Below are 21016 nucleotides of genomic sequence, written 5' to 3'. Positions count from 1 at the left end.
GTGGGCCGAAGGGCCTGTATTGTGCTGTAGGTTTTCTGTGTTCCTATGCTAGAAATCCAAAGGAACACAGACAAAATATTGGAGGAACCCAGACGGTCAGACAGCATCTATGGAAAAGAATAAACATATTGGGCGAAGATCTTCCTGCAGCACTGAGAAAGAAGAGGGATGATGCCAGAATACAAAGGTAGGGGGAGGGAGAAAGAGTCTATAGCTGGAAGATGTTAGGTGAAGCTAGGTGGGTGGGAAAAATCAAGGGCTAGAGAAGAAATCTGATAGGAGAGTGGACCATAGGAGGAGGGGACCCGGGGGAAGTAATAGGCAGCTAAGAGGAAGTAAAGGGTCAGAGTAAATTATGTCAGGCAGTTAAAATAACTGATAGACACAGTGGCAAAAGTAAAATGTTTTGAGTGGATGGCATCGGTGGTTTATTAGCAATAAGCTATTGGCTTCCATTCTGTGTTTATTGTTGCAATTTGTAACAGTATTATAACTTGAAACACTGACAAATTAAAATGTTTCAAAGTAAAGGTTGTGGTATGTTCTTAAGTCCACGTGCTAAGACTCAGTCCAGCAGCACATTTCCTCATACTGTTCAGGTCCCAGTTCTAATTCTGTTCTCACACCAGTAGATCTTCCATTTTAGTGCTGTGCAAACTCACCCATTTGGAATCAGGACAAATATTCAAGATCAACATGAAATTCTATTATAATCAAAGACTTATGTTGCCAGGGGATAAGAACCTGGGTTATAGGGAAAGATTGAACAGGTTAGGACTTCTCTCTTGGCGTGCAGGGGAATTAGGGGTGATTTTTAAGAGGTGTATGAAATTATGAGGGTATAGATAGGGTGAATGCTTGCAGGCTTTTATCCCTCTGGTTGGGTAAGACTAGAAGTAGAGGTCATATGTTTAGAGTGAAATGTGAATATTTAAGGGGAATCTGAGGGGGAACAACTTTACTTAGAGGGTAGTGTGAGTGATGAAAATAATTGGACTTTGGTTCCAGGAGCATAATGCCTTCCAGGATGTTGGCTTGTTGTTTTTAAAAAGAATCTAGTGCCACTGGCAACATTGGTAGAAATTAAGTAATTTCCAATGAAATGGGTATCAGAAGGCTGAAAAACTTTAGTTCCATGCTGTGATTTATATCCCGGCTGTGAAACAAAGATGCCTTTTCACTTGTTCAAATGAGTTATTGTTGTTGGTGTTATTGCGAAGTTGAGGTTAGTGCACTTCCACATGGAGAAGTTTTGCAAAGCTTTGTTTTAATTGCTTGTGAACATTTAACTTCTCATTGAAGATGCCAGTCTTTTATTTGGTTGAGCGAAGTTAAACAATTGCTTTTCAATAATGTTCCACTTGGCTTATAGATTTACATCTCCACTTTTCTAAATAGTTTTATAAAAGATTCTTTTGGACATTAATATTTTCTCTTAATGAGCTTCTGTTAAATTCTTGGGTTTGCTTTATTTTGATGGATATTAATTATTTTTCAATTTCCTCTGCTGCAATTGATTGCAAAAGAAATTTGTACAGAGCTTAGTTTCTGATCAGGAGCTTTGCTCACTGGCAATTACTGGTACTAAACAGAGTCGTACAGCATGGAACCAGGCCCTTCAGCCCAACAAGCTGATTGTTTTGCCCAGTGAGCTAGTGCCATCTATCTCAGCCTGAGCCCCTCCTATTCCTAGTACGCATGTACCTGTCTGAACCACTATTTCTGGCAGTTCATTTCAAATATGCACCTCCCTTTACATGAAAAAGTTGGCCTCTACACTTCTGTTAATCTTTAATCTGAAGCTTATGCCCTTTTGCGTCAACACCTCCTCCCGGGGGGGGGGGGGGGAACTATGTATTTTTATCCCTCATGATCATATATGTTTCTATCAGAAGAATAAGTGCTTTTTAATTATTTTTTAAAGTTCTTCTTTAGCTGTAGAATGGGCATCACAACATATGAGGGGATGTATCTTTATGCACAGAAATTTTCTCATGAGATTGTCTCAAAGCAGCATTCCTCACATAAACTTGATTGAGGCCAAGGGGATGCAGCCCTGTTTCCCTCTTTGTTAACTTCATTATTAGAAACTGCTGCCTATCTGCTAACTTGCACAATTCCCATCTGCTCTTTACACCCATGCTCACTGACTTTTTGTGATTCCTTTTTGAACAATAGCCTGTTTTTTTTAAATACTCATTTTTGTTTTCAAATGCTTCCATTGTCTTGCTCATTTTTGCCCCCATTTACTCCATCCCTAGAACTCACTGATTTCTGCACACCGTAATCCTGGATTCAACCTGAATTTAATCAGATGTTATTCTCCAAACTTAAAATTTCTGGTCAAAAAAATGTTTTTGGTTTTGATCTGCTCTTGTATCTTTTTTTCTGACAGTGCTAATTTCCCTTTGATTTGTATAGTTATTGATACTAATACTCCCTTTAGAATGTTGCTTTGTTACAGAGGTTATATAAATGAAAGTTATAATTTTCTTCCCAATGGCCACCTACTTTATTATAAATCATACTTCAAATTTTCTTGCAGTCAACAAGCATGTCCTTTTCTTTGAAAAGAAGAAAATCAAGTCAATTTAACACATGAACCTTAAATGGACTGGCTTTGAATAAGGACTTTTTGGGATCCAAACAAGATTTCCCGAAACTGGAATGAATGCAAGTTGAACTTTTGGCCCGACATGAAAGGTGAACGTGACATTTCAAAGGAAGCCAATAAAACAAGAGGGGACTCGGCTCTGTTGCACTTTTATTTACAATTTGTTTGTAAATTGTATAATAAAGATTTTGAATATAACCATATGGAATGCATGTTTTTCATTTTGTCATGAAACAGGCAATCTTGCCTAAAAGAATTCCTGTGGGAGCTGTGCTCGGCTGGGATAGCTAGCTTGAGTTCCTTGTGATTGGGTGCTCACCGCAGCAATGTCACAGGCTCTCCTGCTCATTTCTTCCAGATCCATGCAAGGATATTGAGCCATATAGAAAGCGAGGGCACCCACAAAGCTGTCACCCGCGCCCTTTAAAAGGAAAAAAAAACAATCTTATTTCATTAATCCTGTATGTTAGAGATAAACAAAGATTTGTTTAGTTAGTTGTGAGTTTATTTTGGCCTCTACTGTGAACTCACACCGTTAATTATCTAATGCCTTAACCAATTCAAGATGCTGCTTTTAATTCTCTGTTCAGGAACTTAATTCACATCATTTCTTTTTCCTATTGTCATCAACCAGAAACATTCATTGCATTCCTGCTGAATAGCAAAGTTTATTTAAATTCCAGATTTTCAGCATAACAGCATTTTGTTTTTGAACCACTGACTGTAAGTTCATGTTGCTTGACCAACAGCTCCATTCCTCTGCCAGGCAACTGGATAAGACTGAACACGACTGTTTGGAAATTCTGTTAAATTTAAGGAAAGAATGAGCTTTAGATTATGTGGTTGCATGGCTGAGGTTGCCTACTTCTCCTGCACAGTAGTGGCCAACTCTGGCTCTTTGTTACCACAAGACTTTACAGAGTGTAAAAATGCATTGTCAACTTCTGTTTATTGATTTATTTTGATTCTTCAAAGTCATTTATTGTCATATGCACACTACATGCACACATAGATACAATTTAAAACTTATTTGCAGCAATATCATAGGCACATGGCATTATATTAACAACATTCACAAGAAAACCAAACAAATTATACAAATATTTACAAGAAAACGTAATTGGAACAATTAGTGCAAAGTAAACTGGTAAATTTTAGTGCAAAGTAAACTAAATAAAATAACACCTGATTAAATAACTCTTATTTTTAAATTAATCCTAGGTTTCCAATCTCCCCTAACTTCTGACCTTCTGCCATATTTGAGTGCAAGTCCAGTAGCCAATAGAAGTAGGAGTTTGTCACACAGATCCTCATGTTTGTTGTACATTTGGTTAATCCTTAATCTCAGTGCCACTTTCCTGTACTAACCTCACATCCTCTGGAGAGAGATACTTTGATACTGATTCCATCAACATCCAAATACCTCTCACCAACACCTTCTAATCTCTGAAAATGAAATTTTAAAAATACTGCAGCTGTTAGATACCTGAAATAAAAACTGTTGGACAGCACCCATTGAAAGGCAAATAGAATTAAAGCACTTTCAACAAGCTATGTTGATGGACATATCAGAATGGGAAGTGGAATTAAAATGGGTGGCCACTGGGAGTTCCTGCTTTATCTGGTGGACAGAACACAGGTGCTCGGTGAGGCAGTCTCCCAATCTACATCGGGTCTCACTGATATACAAGAAGCCCACACCAGGAGCACCGGATACAACAAGTTACCACAACGAACTCACAGGTAAAGTGTCGCCTCACCCAGAAGCTCTATTCGGAGCTCTGAATGGTAGTGAGGGAGGAGGTGTAGGGGCAGGTGTAACACTTGTTCCATTTGCAAAGATAAGTGCCAAGAGGGAGACAGTGGGGAGGGATGAATGGACAAGGGAGTTGTGTAGGGAGCAATCCCTGCGGAAAGCAGAAAGTGGAGAGGAGGGAAAGATGTGCTTGGTGGTGGGATCCCATTGGAGATGGTGCAAATTATGTGTTGGATGTGGAGGGTAATGGGATGGTAGGTGAGGACAAGAGGAACCCTATCCCTATGGGGTGAGGACAGATCTGTGCAAAACAGAAGCGCATACCCAAGGATGTGCTAGGACAGCCCACAAGTGTTGCCACACATTCTGGCACCAACATAGCATGCCCACAATGCTTGACAGAACAACACAGGACACAAAACACCAGGCAACAAGGTAACATCAGCAAAACGAGTCATGTTCTTCCCTCCCTTCCACCCAATCTGCCACTTGCCTACATTCTAGAGCCAAGATATAATGGCCAATTAACCTTTGGGATGAAACCTATGCTGAACAAGCAATCGAAAATGAAGAGTGGAATACCTAGTAGCAAGTCTTGGCCTCAGCTGCAAAACCTCCCCAGTTAGCAGAGCTCACCTTTTGTAACCCTGACACATGAGAGCCCTATCTCATGCTATAAGCTACTGTACTGATGATTAAGTGTATGAGTGTCACTTCAAGCTTTAATGAGTGGAATGATGCAAGGGGAAACTTGCTGGATGAGCTTTTAATTTCTGTGCACTGCTGGATCTACTATTTCCTGAAGTGTTAAAAAGCTGGTCAGTGAGTCAGGAAAGAACAGTTACTTTGGCAGTGACTGAAGAAGAAATCTAAGCACTACCTTCGTGCTCCTGTGGTATTAAAGGAGCATTCGTGCAATATACATAGCCAAAGGCAAATGACATGACAACTCTATTTGAAAATGGAACTGGACAAACAAATTGAAGGCTAGGAAGGTAAGTACACTATGTTCAGACATCCTATGAAACAATGTAGTTGCAATTTCAATGGTCTGCAGGAATGTTATCTATGGAATGCATTTGACAAAATGAATGTTGTGTTGGTTGATATTTTTCAGTTACTTCCTTCTGACAGTCAGGGATGTTCTTGGGTACATCAGGTTAACAGCTTGTGACAGTCAATTGAACAGAATTTATTGGGAGGAGCAGAACACAATTGAACCTCAACCACCCGTATTTATGAAATGCTTTAACAACTTGAATATAGATGTAGAAGGAATTATAAGTATATCTGCAGAGTGGAGGAAAATAGGTGACGTAGAAAACAAGGGAGTTTGCCAAAGATATAGATCAAGTTGTAAAGTTGGGTTGACCAATGGCAAATGGAATTTAATCCTGACAAGAATGAGGGGGTGTATTTTGGAACTATAAACAATGCATAGTAAATGGTAGGGCACTAGAGTGTTATAGTGTCAAAGAGTAATACAGCACAAATCCAGGCTCTTTGGCACAATAAGTCCATACCCACCACTGTGCAAACCAAGCTAGTCCTGATTTCCTGCGTTCGGCCCATATCCATCTAAGCCATGCCCTTTCATGTACTTACAGTATATAAATGCTTCTTAAATGATACTTTTATTCTGCTTCATTCACTTCCTCTGGTAGCTCATTCCATATGCTCACCACCCTTTGCATGAAAAGGTTGCTCCTTGGATACCTTTTAAATTATTTCCCTCTCATCTTAAATCTTAGGCTGCCAGTTTTGGACTCCCCTACTCTAGGGAGACTTTTAAAATCTGCATTATCTGTGCCTTTCATAACTTTAAACATTTCTATAAGGTCACCCCTCATTCTCTTACAGTCCAAGAAATCAGGAAGGCTGAAAGTGGACATGAGTTTGCTCTGACAGACAAGGTGAAGGAGAATCGCAAGTGATGACACAGCTGATAAACACAAAGGTTGGGGGTGTTGTGGACAGTGTGGAGGGCTGTCAGAGGTTACAGCAGGACATTGATAGGATGCAAAACTGGGCTGAGGAGTTCAACCCAGATAAGTGTGAGGTGGTTCATTTTGGTAGGTCAAATATGATGGCAGAATATAGCATTAATGGTAAGACTCTTGGCAGTCTGGAGAACCAGAGGAATCTTGGGGTCCGAGTCCATAGGACACTCAAAGCTGCAGTGCAGGTTGACTCTGTGGTTAAGAAGGCATATGGTGCACTGGCCTTCATATATCATGGGATTGAGTTTAAGAGCCAAGAGGTAATGTTGCAACTATATAGGACCCTGGTCAGACCCCATTTGGAGTATCATGCACAATTCTAGTCACCTCACTACAGGAAGGACTTGGAAACCATAAAAAGGGTGCACAGGAGATTTACAAGGATTTTGCCTGGATTGGGGAGTATGTGTTATGAGGATAGGTTGAGTGAACTCGGCCTTTTCTCCTTGGAGCGACGGAGGATGAGAGGTGTACAAGATAATGAGAAGCACTGATTGTGTGGATAGTCGGAGGCTTTTTCCCAGGGCTGAAATGGCTAGCACAAGAGGACACAGTTTTAAGGTGCTTGAAAGGAGGTACAGAGGAGATGTTAGGGGTAAAGTTTTTTTACATAGAGTGGTGAGTGCGTGGAATGGGCTGCCGGTGGCAGTGGTGGAAACGGAAATCATAGGTTCTTTTAAGAGACTCCCGGATGGGTACATGGAGCTTAGAAAAATAGAGGGCTATGGGTAAGCCTAGGTAATTTCTAAGGTAAGGACATGTTCGGCACAGCTTTGTGGGCCGAAGGGTCTGTATTGTGCTGTAGGTTTTCTATGTTTCTATCTATAGCTATATTTTGAGCAAAAAGGATAGCAAGAAACAAAATTCATCCTTGATGATCAGTGTGGTCATCTATGCATGGAGCTGAAAGAGATTTGGAAGATCTTTAGTAAGTTTTTGTGTCCATATTTATTTTGGAGACAGACACAGAGACTACAGAACTGAGGCAAAAAAGTAGTGAGATCAGGGACCATATCTAGATGAGACAAATTAGGGTGGATAAATCCCCAGGGTCTCCTCAAACCTTGTGGGAGGCTAGTGCAGAAACTGCAGCTGCCCTGGCAGAGATACTTGCAATGACCTTAGCCACGGGAGAGGTGCTGAAGGATTGCAGATAGCTAATATTCCAGTTATCAAGAAAGGTTCCAGAAATATGCTGGAAAACTGTAGGATGGTGAGCCTGGCATCTATTGTAGGTAAATTATTGAGAAAATATTTTATGGGACAGGATTTGGATAGACAGGGCTTCATTAGATATAGTCAACATAGTTTTGTATGTGGTAGGCCAATCCTATAGAGTTTTTTGAGGTTACCAAGAAGGTGGAGGATATCCATATGTACTTAGCAAGGTCTTTAACAAAATCTCACATGGAAGGCTGATCCACTGGGTTAAGTTGCTTGCATTCAAAATGAATACATCAATTAGATCCTCACTGGCTTTGTGGGAGAAACCAGAGTGGTAGTAGATGGTTGTTTCTCTGATTGGAGGCCTGTGATTAGTAGTGTGTTACAAGGATCAGTGCTGGGTCAATTGTTCTTTATCATCTGTATTAATTATTTAGATGATATCTAGATAAGAAAATATGTGGATAAGACCAAGATTGGGGGTGAGGAAGCCTACCAAAGCTTGGAGCGTGATCTAGGTATTATACAGTGAATGGTAAAGCTGTAGATGGACAGACGAACAAAGAGACCTGGGAATACAGATCTATAATTCCTTGGAGGTACCATCACAGGTAGATAAGATCATAACAAGAGCTTTTGGTAATCTGGCCTTCATAAACGAGGGCAACGAATACAGAAGTTGGGATGCTAAGTTGTATAAAATGTTGGGGAGGCCAAATTTGCAGTATTGTATGCATTTCTTGTCAAGTACCTAAAGGAAAGATATCAATAAGCTGGAAAGCATGCAAAGAAAAATTACAAGGATGTTGTCAGGACTTGAGGACCTGAGTTATAGAGAAAGGTAGAATCGGTCTTCGTTCCCTGGAGTGCAGAAGAATGAGGGGAAATCTTATAGAGGTATAGAAAATTATGAGGGGTACAGGTAAGGTGAACGCATGCAGACATTTCCCCTCTGCAGATACTGGAAAACCAAAGTAACACAGACTGAGGAACTCAGAAGGTCTGGCAACATCTAAGGAAAAGAGTAACAAGTCAACATTTTGGGCTGAGACCCTTCAAAGGGACTCTAAATCATCTAAGGTACAAGGCTAGAGGAAAGTGCCATAAAGCAATACAGCTTATATCCTTGGGCCACATCCAGATGAATGTGAGCGAACAAAATTGAAAAATCAAAGATTGATCTGATAAGGAAAATAATAAGAATAAGGAAAAAACGATTTTGGGAGCATAGGCAGTGACAGCTCTGTGAAGACCAACCATCACAGAAGTGTATGACCCTATGTCAGAAACATGGACATTATATCGGGATCAAAAAGGAATGTCTGGCCAGCATAGGCTCCTTTTCTAAGGTATTACCTTTTCTATTATTTGAGTGTTCAGGGAGCGTCAGGGAAACCTAGTAAATGTGCACACAGGTATTTAGTTTGCAATTTCACATGCTTGTTAGTTGAGTCAATACTTGCCAATAAATACAGATCCTCTCTATGCCTAACTGATCATAACTGTTAAGGGTTAATACTTGTAACAGTGCTAACCAATGTTCCTTCTAAGTTGTATGTGCACACACATCTTTTGCTACTAATGCACAAAAGAATTTAAACTGCGCACAGAAGGTTGCCACCTTCTACCTCATTTGCATGTTAAGTATATTTCACGGTCGTATGCAATCACATTTCCTTTTCCGGTTTCTGATGTGGACAGTATTGACAACATGGAGTTTGCAATGATTTGCTTGCAGATTTTAGAACTGACTTACTTATACTTTTATTGAAGAAATTATTCAGTGCACACATCTTGTCACTGGGCAAAAAGTTTCACAGTACAAGAGTTTTGCACACACAGGTAATTACAAATTAGAGGGAACATTGATGCTAACTGCCTTTAAACCACCCATCCCTTGTGATGCTGCTATTAGTGAACTAAGGTTCCTTTGTTCATGTACAGAGGCACCTTAGATTTCTATAGATCTTTACAAGTTGTAGCAGAAATGATGAAGTGGTGAAGAAGGAATATGGGATGCCTCATTATTTGTTTTTTTGCATGAGTGATTTTTGTAATCTATAGTAATATTTTGTCTATGCACTATACTATTGCCACAAATTTCACATATGAATCAATAGTGATAAATATGATGCTGATTCCATTGGTGTGGCACAGAATACAAGAGCTGGGCTGTCAAGTATCAAACATTGATTAGGTCATGCCTGAAGTACTGCATAGAGCGTGGGTCACTACACTATAGGAATGACAAGAAAGTATAGAAGGCAAGAGGTAGGAGGTTTAGAGGAGATCTGAGTGGATTTTTTCCCTCAGAATGGTTGGAGTCTGCCATGTGTTGCTTAAAGAGGTGGAGGCTGATCTTCTCATAACATTGAAGAAGCATCTAGAGTAGCACTGAATCTCAAAGGTGTGGAAGACTAAAGAAATAATGTGGGGAAATGGGAAAGATACATCAGGCAGCATGGATATAGTAGTCAGAGGCCTATGAGTAATAGTTTGGTCCCACAGGGAAATGGTTTGGGGATGAGCAAAAGCCTTCACTCCTGCTTTGGATCATGAAATTCCAATTTGTACTTCAGAAAAGTACAGCAAGGAAAAGTGGAAGCATTCAACATTCAAGTCAAAACCTTGGTGTGAATAACAAATTTACAGATCAAAAGAAAGCAGCTGGGCAGGGTGGGAGAGGTGCTGAGTGGGATCGGTGTTGTAACCCTACTGTGTTTAATTTGCATTAACAATTTGGAATCAAGAATGCAATGCAAATTCAAGTATGCAAACCAGAATATAGATGGCGACTGACAAAATGGATAAAAATATCGTAATGCCACTGAAATAAAAAAACCTGAAATGAAAGAAAAGCAAGGATTTGAGGCAGGTTTGACACATAAGAAATACTGCCCAAGAAGGGACGACAGTGTGTACTATTGAACCCATAAACACACGTGCTTTTTCCTCTTTTGCACTTTTTATTTATTGCCTGCTCCTGCCCCACTGAACACGTGTCCTCATACCTGGACTCCACTCTATCCCCCTTGGCTCAGTGCCTTCCCACCTAAATCCATGACATTTCTCATGCTCGCAATCCCCTCACTAACTTTCAATTTCCTGGATCTGACTGCTTAATTTTCGTCATGGATGTCCAGTTCTTATATACTCTATTCCCTCATCAAGATGGCCTCAAAGCTCTCTGCTTCATTCTCAATAAAAGAACCAACCAGTTCCCCTCCACCACCACCCTCCTCCATCTGGCACAACTGGTTCTCACCCTCACCAATTTCTCCTTTAGCTCCTTCCATTTTCTCCAGACTTGAGGGGTAGCCATAGATACCTGCATGGATCCCAGCTAAGCCTGCCTTTTCGCTGGCTATGTAAAACAGTCCATGTTCGAAGCGTTCCCCAGTAATGCTCCCCAACTGTTCCTCTGCTACAGTGACCACTGCTTGGTGCTGCTTCATGCATCCATGCTGAGCTCATCAATTTAATCAACTTTGCCTCCAACTTCCACCCTGGCCTTAAGTTCACTTGGTCCATTTCAGAAACCTTCCTCCCCTTTCTCAATCTATCGAGACAAACTGTCTGCCAACATTTTTTATAAACCTACTAATCCCTATGGCTATCTGGGCAGTATCACATTCCACCCTGTCTCCAGTAAAAATGCTATTTCTTTTTCTCAGTTCCTTCATCTGCACCGCATCTGTTCCCAGAAAGAAGCTTTCCTTTCCAGGATATTGGAAATGTCCTCCTTCTTCAAAGAACAGGGTTTCCCTTCCTTGAGCATTGATGCTGCCCTCATCTGCATCTCCTCCGTTTCCCAGACATCTGTGCTTACCCCATCTTCTCACTGCCTTAACAATGATGAGTTCTTCTTGTTCTTACCTACCACCCCATGACCCTCCACCTCCAACACATAGTTCTCTGCAAGTTCCACCATCTCCAAAGGGATCCCACCACCAAACATCTTTACTTCCTCCCCCCACCAGCTTTCTACAGGGATCGCTCCCTCTGTGATTCCCTTGACTCTTTGTCTCCCTCCCCCCAAAATAATCTTCCCCCTGCCCCCATGGCACTTATTTCTGCAAGTGGGCAAAGTTCTACACCTGCCCATTCACCTCCTCTCTCAACTCCATTCAGGAATGCAAACAGTCCTTCCAGGTGAGGCAACACCTCAGCTGTGAATCTGCTGGGGTTATCTATTGTATCTGTAAGAGTGATTTTTGGGGTTAGCACATGTAGCTATATAACTGACTTTAGCTACTAGCCTTCAGATTCGAATATGCATTGAAGATTAAATTTAAAATGCAGCTAAGAACAGTAAAATGCAGACCAGACAGACCAGGAAACAAGCACGTAACTAATTATCGAATATGCACGAACCCAATCCACATCCTATTGCATAGAAATGACAGTAATTATTTTGGTTGTGATGGTTAGAAGATCCAGGCATTTGGAACTGTTACATCAAAGGAATCATTGTAAATATGGATTTGTTTGAATAGTCTTGAATTTTTCTTTGATCTTTAGTATATAAAATGTTGTCTAGTGTTGGGTGAAGCAGACCTCTTGCTTTGAAAGGTGCCTACTGTATCTCATTTTGTTGAATAAAAAGGGTGCTTCATATCTACCAGCACTTCTCTCTGGTGACTTTGTTCCTGCAACAACAGTATCTAGTGCTCCCAATGTGGCCTGCTCTACATTGTTGAGACCTGTTGTAAACTGGGGCACAGCTTTGTTCAGCACCCCTGCTCCATCCAACAAAAGTGGAGCTTCCCGGTCGCCAAACATTCAAATTCTGATTCCCATACCAGCTCTGATATGCTGGTCATGGTCTCGTCTTGTGCTGTAATGAGGCCACTCTTATGGCGGAGCAACATCATATATTCTGTCTTGATAGCCTGCAACCTGATGGCCAAAATATTGATTTATGCTGCTGGTAAAACAATCTTCCCTCCCCTCCTCTCTTCTTCTGTTCCCCTCTCCAGCCTCTTACCCCTTTGCACCTGCCTAACAACTTTCCCTGGTGCCCCTTCTCTTTCCTTTCTCCTCTGGTCCACTCTCCTCTCCTATCAAATGCCTTCCTCTCCAGCTCTTTATCTTTCCTATCCACCCAGCTTTACCAATCACCTTTTGGCTATTGTCCTTCCCCTCGCCCTCCTTCTTATTCTGGCATCATCCCCTTTCCCTTCCTGTCCTGGAGAAGAGCCTTGGCCCTTCTGGGATGACACAACTGTGGCTGACAGAAGTTAAAGCCAACATAAAAATAAAAGAGAAGGCATTTAATAGAACAAAACTTAGTGGGAAGTTAGAGGATTGGGAAACTTTTAAAAACCAACACAAGGCAACTAAAAAAGCCATAAGAAGAGAAAAGATAAAATAGGAAGGTAAGCTAGGCAATAATATCAAAGAGGTTACCAAAAGCTTTTCAGATATATAGAGAGTAAAAGAGAAGTGAGAGTAGATATCAGATGGCTGGAAATATACGCTGGAGAAGTTGTAATTGGGGGAAAGGAAATGGCAGACAAACTGAATAAGTATTTTGCATCAGTGGAAATAAATGAGGGCAGTTGCTATTACTAGGGAGAAGGTGTTTAGGAAGCAGAAGAGGTCTGAAGGTAGATAAATTACCTGGACCAGATGGAATACACCTGCCGGTTCTGAAAGAGGGAGCTGAAGAGATTGTGGAGGAATTAGTAATGATCTTTCAAGAATCAATAGATTCTGCCATGGTTCCAAAGAAAATGTCACTCCACTCTTCAAGAAGGAAGGGAAGCAGAAGGAAGAAAATTGTAGGCCAATTAGCCTGACCATTGTGGTTGGGAAGATGTTAGGATCGATTGTTAAGGATTAGGTTTTGGGGTACTTGGAAGGACATGATAAAATGGGACAAAGTCAGCATAATTTCCTCATGGGAAGATCTTGCCATATAAAACTGGTTCATTGTTTTCACAAAACATTATCAATTCATATGTGTTAATTTCCAAATTTCCTATGCAGATTTAGGGTGGTGCCACTTGTAAAGCTGCTGCCTCACAGCCCAATAACCCAGGTTCAATCCTGAATTCAGGTGTGTCTGTGTGGAATTTGCTTGTCCCTTTCATGACTGCGTGGATTTCCTCTCACATTCCAAAAGCGTGGAAGTTGATAGCGATAGACCACTGTTCCCCATGTGTTAAATGAGTGACAGAATCTGGGGTTAGGAAGGAAGATGATGGGAATGCCTGGAGAATAAAATGGAGTAGGGTAGGACTAGTCGATATGAACCGACTAGACTGAATGGTCTGTATCATTCCATGATGCAACAAGACAAAAAAATGCCACCTTCTTCCTAATAACTTTGAATTAAAAACTTGTTTCAATTTCTAAGGATGCTTGGTCATTCTGTTACAAGAGGTGCCCATACCAAAGATCTGATTTGCATTCAGTGTTTCATTTTAAATATCAGTGCTTCTGTTAAAAAATATCCCCTATTAAAAATGCCAGCATAAACAGGGTCTCTATTTAAATGGATTTTGTTTCCCATTTGTGAGGAAGGTGTACCTCTCCCTATGAACTATAGTCTGTCAAATCCTAAAAAAAGATTTACAAAGATGTTGCCAGCACTAGAGGGCTTGAGTTACAGGGAGAGATTGGACATGCTAGGTCTTTATTCCTTCGAACATAGGAGAATGAGGGATGACATTATATTAGTATTTAAAATTATGAGTGACGGATGGTAACAGTCTTTCCCCCAAAGTAGGGGAGTCCAAAACTAGGGGGCATAGAATTAGGATGAGAGGGAACAATCTGAAAGGTACCTGAGCGGTAACTTCATCACACAGTGGGTGGTGTGTAAATGGAATAAGCTGCCAGAGGAAGTGGGTGAGACAGGTACAATGGTATCATTTAAGCACTAGGATAGGAACATGCTGGGGTGCGGCTTAGAGAGATATGGGCCAAATGAATGAATATGGGACCAGCTGGGTGAGCACCATGATCAGCAAATGGACTTGTTGAGCAGCAGAGCATGTATCCTTGATGTATTATTCTATGACTCTAACTTCCATTCAGTTTCCTTATCAGAACCTGCACATTTTGTAATGACGGGAAGAGGGGAGTTTCTAACCAATTCATGGGACAATGGTGGCCACCATTAAATTATTTTGTTAATTCAAGTTAGTGGTGCTCCATCCAAAATTTACTAAACCTAAAGTGGATTATATATTGGACCATGAAACCATCTGCTACCTTTACAGTGTTCTTGGTGAAATCTGGAAGACTACTCTTGCCTATTAACATTATATGCAAATAAAACAGTTGACAGTCCTCGACTTTGCATTTGCATTAAACACTGGAATGTACAGTTCTCTGCAAATTCATTCCTGCTGAACATCTCTGAGACAAATCAATTTATCATCAAAGGTGAACTAAGTGCAACACTTAATTACAATGTCTCGTCCTTTCCAAAAGGCAGCCGCAGTCCCAATTATCCAAGTATTAAATGCTGTTTTCAGTTAATATGTATGGCTCATCTGGAGTCAGCAATAGATTTCTAATGTGTAATCAAATTTCTGGTGTTTCTCCTTGGGATGAGCTGCTGAGTAAATGGCTAAACAGACAAAATATGTCCAAGTCAGCTTATTTGTGATCTAGCCTCTAGAAAATATAACCCAAACAATGCATACTGTATTAGCAACTTTTCACCAGGATCTGGTGATAGAATATTTTGAGACATCAAAGTACATATATGTCACCACAGACTACTCTGAGATTCATTTTCTGCAGGCATTCACAGTAGAATGGAGGAATACAATAGAATCAGTGAAAAACTACACACAAAGACGGACAAACAACCAATGTGCAAAAGAAGAGAAACTGAGCAAATACAAACAAATAATTAATACCAAGAACATGAACTATAGAGTTCTTGAAAGTGAGTCCATAGATTGTGGAATCTGTTTAGAACTGAGATGAGTAAAGTTGTTCTTGCTGGTTCGGCAGTTTGATAGTTGAAAGGTTTTTTGAACTTAGCGATGTGGAATGTCAAGTACCTCCTTCCTGAGAGTAGCAGTGAGAAGAGAGCGTGCTGCATGGTGGAGGTCCTTGATGCTAGATTTGGCTTTCTTGTGGCAGTGCTCCTTGTAGATATCAAGTCAAGTTAGGTCGTCAAGTTTATTGTCTTTTAACTATACATGTGTAATGTTAAACGAGATTTTGCTGAAGACAGGGTGTAAAGCACCATAGTACACATAACACACAATAACTAAGGAAGGATAAAATCTATAGATGATTTACACATAAACAAACAAACTAAACTACATAAATTAAATATTGTACAGTTCAGACTAACCAGTGACAGTTTGAATGTGATGTGGCAGGGAATTCAGAAGCTTGTTTCTCATCCTGCCTGTTCTGGTTTTTATGCATCACTGTCTCCTGCCTCCTGGTAGAAAGTCAAAGAGGATGCTGGATGGATGTGTGGGTCCTTGACGGATGGTAGGGAGAACCCTTTGATCCTCTCAGCCCTTCTAATAGACCATTGTAGGGACTTCTGGTCCGATGCTCAGCTGCTCTTATATCCAATGGAGAAGCAACTTGTTTCTATAAAATGCAATTAAGATGGTGGTGGTTGGGGGGGGGGGGGGGGAGGCCTTGCTTGCCTAATATCCTTAGTAAGTGGAATGCTGCTGTGCCTTCTTCTTCAGGGAGGTGATATTAAGAGACCAGCTGAGGTCATCCGTGAAGTGAATTCCCAGGAACTTGGTGCACTTAACATCTTCTAAGGAAGAGCAAAGAGGGATAGTTCATCTGCTGTATGAAATTACCTAATTGTGTAGGTAAATTGAAGTGGTTCCAAGTCACTCCTCGGGCAGAGTTGATATACTTCATGACCAACCTCTCAAAGCATTTCATCAAAGTGCTACTGGATGATAGTCAGTGAGGCAACTTACCACATTCTTCATAAGCACACATATAACTGAAGCCCGCTTGAAGCAGATGGGCGCCTCAGACTAGTGAAGCGAGAGGTTGTCAATGTCAGTAAACAGCCCAGCCGTTGATTTGCTCCGGTCTTCAGTACTCAGCAGGTTTGCTGTCTGGGCCAGATACTTTCCATGCATTCACTCTCCCAAAGGATGTTCTTACATTGGCCTCAGAGGGTTCGCAAAGATATCTCTATGTTCTGTTGATCAAAGCAAGCGTAAAAAGCACTGAGCCCATCTGGGAGCTAAACTGTATTGTCACTTGCGTTGCTTTGACTTGCTCTGTAAATGATGATGGCATTCAAACCCTGCCACAGCTGTTGAGCATCATACTGTGACTTCAGTTTTGTCCAGAATTGCTATGTATGTGAGATTGTTTTCCGGAAGTTATTCCTGGACCTCTTGTACTCTCCTGGGCCACCAGTCCTGAACACCACAAATCTAGACCTCAGCAGATTACAGATCTCTTGGTTCATCCAGGGCTTCTGGGTTGGGGAAGTCTCCAAATGATTTTGTGAGACATTCATCAACAAGTGTCTGTAACAACAGTGGCATATTCATTCAGGTTCTCTGATGAGTTTTTGAACATGCCTGGTCCACCAACTCCAAGCAATCTCCAATCTGCTCCTCTATCTCCTGTGACCATCTTATTGTTGGCCTTACCACTAGTGCCTTGCTTTTTACCTCTGCCTGTATGCGGGGTGGGGGGGGGGGGGCGGGGGGAATGGCCAGATGATTGGGTGTCCCGAAATGCAGTGTAGGGATGGAACTGTAGGCATTCTTGATGGTAGTGTAGCAGTTGTCAAGTGCGTTGGGTCCTCTGGTGCTGCAGGTGAAATGTTGATGGAACTGGGCAGAGATTTCTTCAAGCTACCCTGACTGAAGGCCCCGGCAAGGATGTGAATGGTGTCAGTGTAGGCTGTTTCTTGTTTTGTTAATGCTGACACTCAATACATTGAGTGTTTGTTTTACATCTGCCTTTGGCAGTATGAAAACTACAGTCAGGCTCACAGCAGAAATCTCAGAAGATCAGCAGTTTCAGAGATACTCAAAACACCTGTCTGACACCAACAATCATTTGACAGTTAAAGTAACTTAGATCACATTTATTCCCCATTCTTACATCTGGTCTGAACAACAAATGAACCTCTTGACCATGTCCGCATGTTTTTATGGCTTGATATGTTGCCACATGATTGGTTGATTAGATACTTGCATTAACAAGCAGGTGTACAAGTGTACCTCTTCTTTACTTGTACCTTTTACTCGAGTGCTCACACTACTGCCATAGGTGTACCTAATAAAGTGGCCATTGAGTGTAATCTGAAGAAAATGAGTAGGTAAATCAACCTGGCTGCACTGACAGTGAACGAAGCCTAAAAAGCAAGGGAAACAACGCAAATGATTGCCGTGCCTTTGATGATCTTTGTGTAGTATCAGATGATTAAAGGGTAGCAAATGTTATTATTTTGTTTAAGAAAGGTCATAGGGATAGTTCTGGGAATTACAAACCAGCAAGTAAAACATAAGAGATGGGCTAATTATTGGAGAAGATTCTTGGAGGCAGGATTTTCAAGCTTTTCAAGAAACATAGTCTGATTAGGGATAATCAGCATGGCTTTGTGAGGGTAGGTCACGCCTTACAAGCCTGATTGAATTCTTTGAGGATGTGATAAAGTGCATTAATGAAGGTAAAACAGTGGATATGGTGTATGTGGCTTTTAGTAAGATGTTTAATGAGGTTCCCTTATGGTAGGCCCTTTCCAAAAGTCAGGAGATATGGGATCCAGGGAAATATGCCCGTGTGGATTCAGAATTGGCTTTCATATAGCACACATAAGGTAAGAGAAAAAAGGAAAACTCTTGTATCTCTAGAGGAAGAGATTAGAAATCTTGAACTTGAACATGTTTTTACTAAAAGTGAAGAAATACTTAATACACTGACTTTAAAACGGATTAAATACAATAACTTATGTACAAGTAAAGCTGAGGCAGATATGGCCAGAACTAACTATCATTATTACGAATTTGGAAACAAAACTAGTAAGCTACTTGCCTGGCAAATAAAAAAGGAAGAGACCGATAGATTTATCCAATCTGTTGTTACGGATGATGGCAGATCCCTCATTAACCCACAGGACATAATCAAGAATTCAGAAAGTTTTATGAAAAGCTATATAAGACAGATCATGATATAGAAAATACCAAAGCAACACGTTTCTTGAACTCATTAAATCTGCCTAAGTTAGATCCTAAGGATAAAGATAGTCTTGACTCTGATATATCTGAAGAAGAGGTTCTTGGTGCTAAGAAGTCTCTACAGAACAATAAAGCTCCGGGGCCGGATGGCTTTCCAATTGAATACTTTAAAGCCTTTTCAGATAAGCTTTTAACCCCTTTAACAAATATATTTAAGGAGGCACTGATTAATAAAACTCTGCCTAGTTCTCTGGAAATGGCTACAATAATATTATTGCCAAAACCTGAGAAGGACCGTCAAAAACGTACTTCTTATTGGCCTCTTAGTCTTTTGAATTCAGATTACAATATTTTATCAAAATTAATCGCATTAAGCATAGATGACTTTATCCCTAAAATCATTAATGCTGATCAGACAGGTTTTGTCAGACATCGATATGATTTGATAATCGGAGACTTTTTCACATAATGGAAGAGGCTTGTATGCAAAATGATCCCATGTTGATAATGTCGATGGATGCAGAGAAGGCGTTCGACAGGATAGAACCTACCTTCCTTTTGCAAACTTTTAAAGCAATGAATTTTGGAGAGAGATTTATTCAATACATTGAAACAATTTTTGCTGGTCCTGAAGCTCAAATTCTAACTAATGGAGTCCTGTTGGGTACCTTCCGCTATCCAAAGGAGTCCGCCAAGGTTGTCCAAGTGCTCCGTTGCTGTCCTTAATAGCTACTGAGCTGCTGGCTATTGCTATTCGTTCTAATCCCACCATTACCAGCATTAAATTTGGCTCAAATGAACACAAACTAGCCCTTTACGCTGACGATCTCTTATTTTTCCTGTCTGATCCAGAAAAGTCATTACCCTCCCTTCTACAATGTTTCCAACAATACAGTGCTGCTTCTGGATATAAATTAAACCTTTCAAAAAGTGAAGTTGTGTCTTTTAATATATAGGATAATAACATTAAGAACCTAGGCAAACCCTTGCAATGGTGTTCGAATGGACTTAAATATTTTGGCATAGAAATTAGTAGATCTGCAGACAAGATCCTTAAAGAGAATTACCGGTACATCAAATTATTGAATTGGGTTAAATTAGATCTACAGAAATGGAGGGAACTGCCATTATCTTTAATTGGAAGAGTGAACTTAATTAAAATGAATATACTCCCCAAATTTCTATATTTACTCCAATGTGTCCCAATTAAAATTCCCAAGTCTATTTAATGATTAAAACAAATGAATGTACAGCTTTTTGTGGAAAGTCAAACTCTCAAGCCTTCAGGCCCCTTACGCTAAGGGAGGATTAAATCTTCCTAATTTTAAATGTTATTACCTTGCAGCTCAATTCTGTCCAATATGGTGTTGGTTGCATTCTGAGAACAATGAGACTAGATTGAACAACATCAATTAAAAAATGTTCCCTTAAAAGTTCTTCCTTTTTTAACATCTAAGAAAACACTCTTAAATATTACTAAGAACCCTATAATTTTTAATTCTTTTGCAGTATGGCAAGAAGCTCATGCAGTTATTAGTATAAATATCTCATTATTTCGGAAAACTCCTCTGTGGAATAACCCCAATATCCCCCACCTAATTGCAGACGGAATTCTAAAAAATTGGGTTAATAGCGGTATAAAAACAGTTGAAGATTTATATAGTCAAGATAACTTTGTCAATTTTCAACAATTGTCTGGTAAATCTAATCTACCAATTCATAATTTATTTAAATATTTTCAGATTAGACACTGGGTCTGTAACAGTTATACAGGCTATCCACAAATTCCAACAGAATCCCCTTTTCAAAAGCACTTGCTTAGTGAAGCCCTGTACACTACAAAGGGTCCTACGTCATCTATTTATATTAAACAGTAACTTGCCAATCTATACTAAGAGTGATATTAAAAATAAGTGGGTATCAGATCTTGAATGCAATTATAATGATGCTGATTGGTGTAATATCCTTCAAATGTCTCAAACTGTATTAATTTCAACTAAACATAGACAAATACAGTTTAATATCTTTAACAGGACCTACTACACCCCACATAGATGGCACAAAATATATCATAACGCCTCTCCTAATTGTCAGAGATGTAAATCTTGTGACAGAGACTTACTTCATATGTTTTGGAATTGCTCTAATCTGGAAGACTTTTGGAAATACATTGTTAGGATAACCTCAGATATTATAAAAACCAAAATTTCATTTAATCCTAGGGTCTGCATTTTGGGAAATTTACAAGGTCTTAATGTGAACTACAATAAAAAATATTTTATATTGCTTGCGGCTACAGCTGGGAAAAAGTGTATCCTACAAAAGTGGA

General features: G+C 40.2%; 2 protein-coding genes across 4 annotated transcripts in view; one reads left to right on the top strand and one right to left on the bottom strand.

Annotated features, from left to right (window-relative positions):
• The window catches only part of mrpl33 (mitochondrial ribosomal protein L33), a 51522-nt gene extending 48710 nt beyond the window's left edge, over positions 1-2812 (top strand). For both annotated transcript variants that reach the window (XM_073056029.1, XM_073056028.1), the window contains exon 4: positions 2546-2812. In XM_073056029.1, the coding sequence (XP_072912130.1) occupies positions 2546-2595 (50 nt within the window). In that variant the 3' untranslated portion in view covers positions 2596-2812. The remainder of the gene's footprint in view (positions 1-2545) is intronic.
• Positions 2748-21016, bottom strand: part of rbks (ribokinase) — a 158765-nt gene continuing 140496 nt past the window's right edge. Inside the window, exon 8 of one of the 2 annotated variants that reach the window (XM_073056027.1) lies at positions 2748-3035. In XM_073056027.1, the coding sequence (XP_072912128.1) occupies positions 2862-3035 (174 nt within the window). In that variant the 3' untranslated portion in view covers positions 2748-2861. The remainder of the gene's footprint in view (positions 3036-21016) is intronic. The other variant, XM_073056026.1, reaches the window with a different exon arrangement.

This window comes from Hemitrygon akajei, chromosome 9 (genome assembly GCF_048418815.1).
Source record: "Hemitrygon akajei chromosome 9, sHemAka1.3, whole genome shotgun sequence".
Classification (NCBI taxonomy): Eukaryota; Metazoa; Chordata; class Chondrichthyes; order Myliobatiformes; family Dasyatidae; genus Hemitrygon; species Hemitrygon akajei.
Note: the sequence above shows the minus strand (reverse complement) of the source record. Positions and strands in the feature narration are given on the sequence as shown.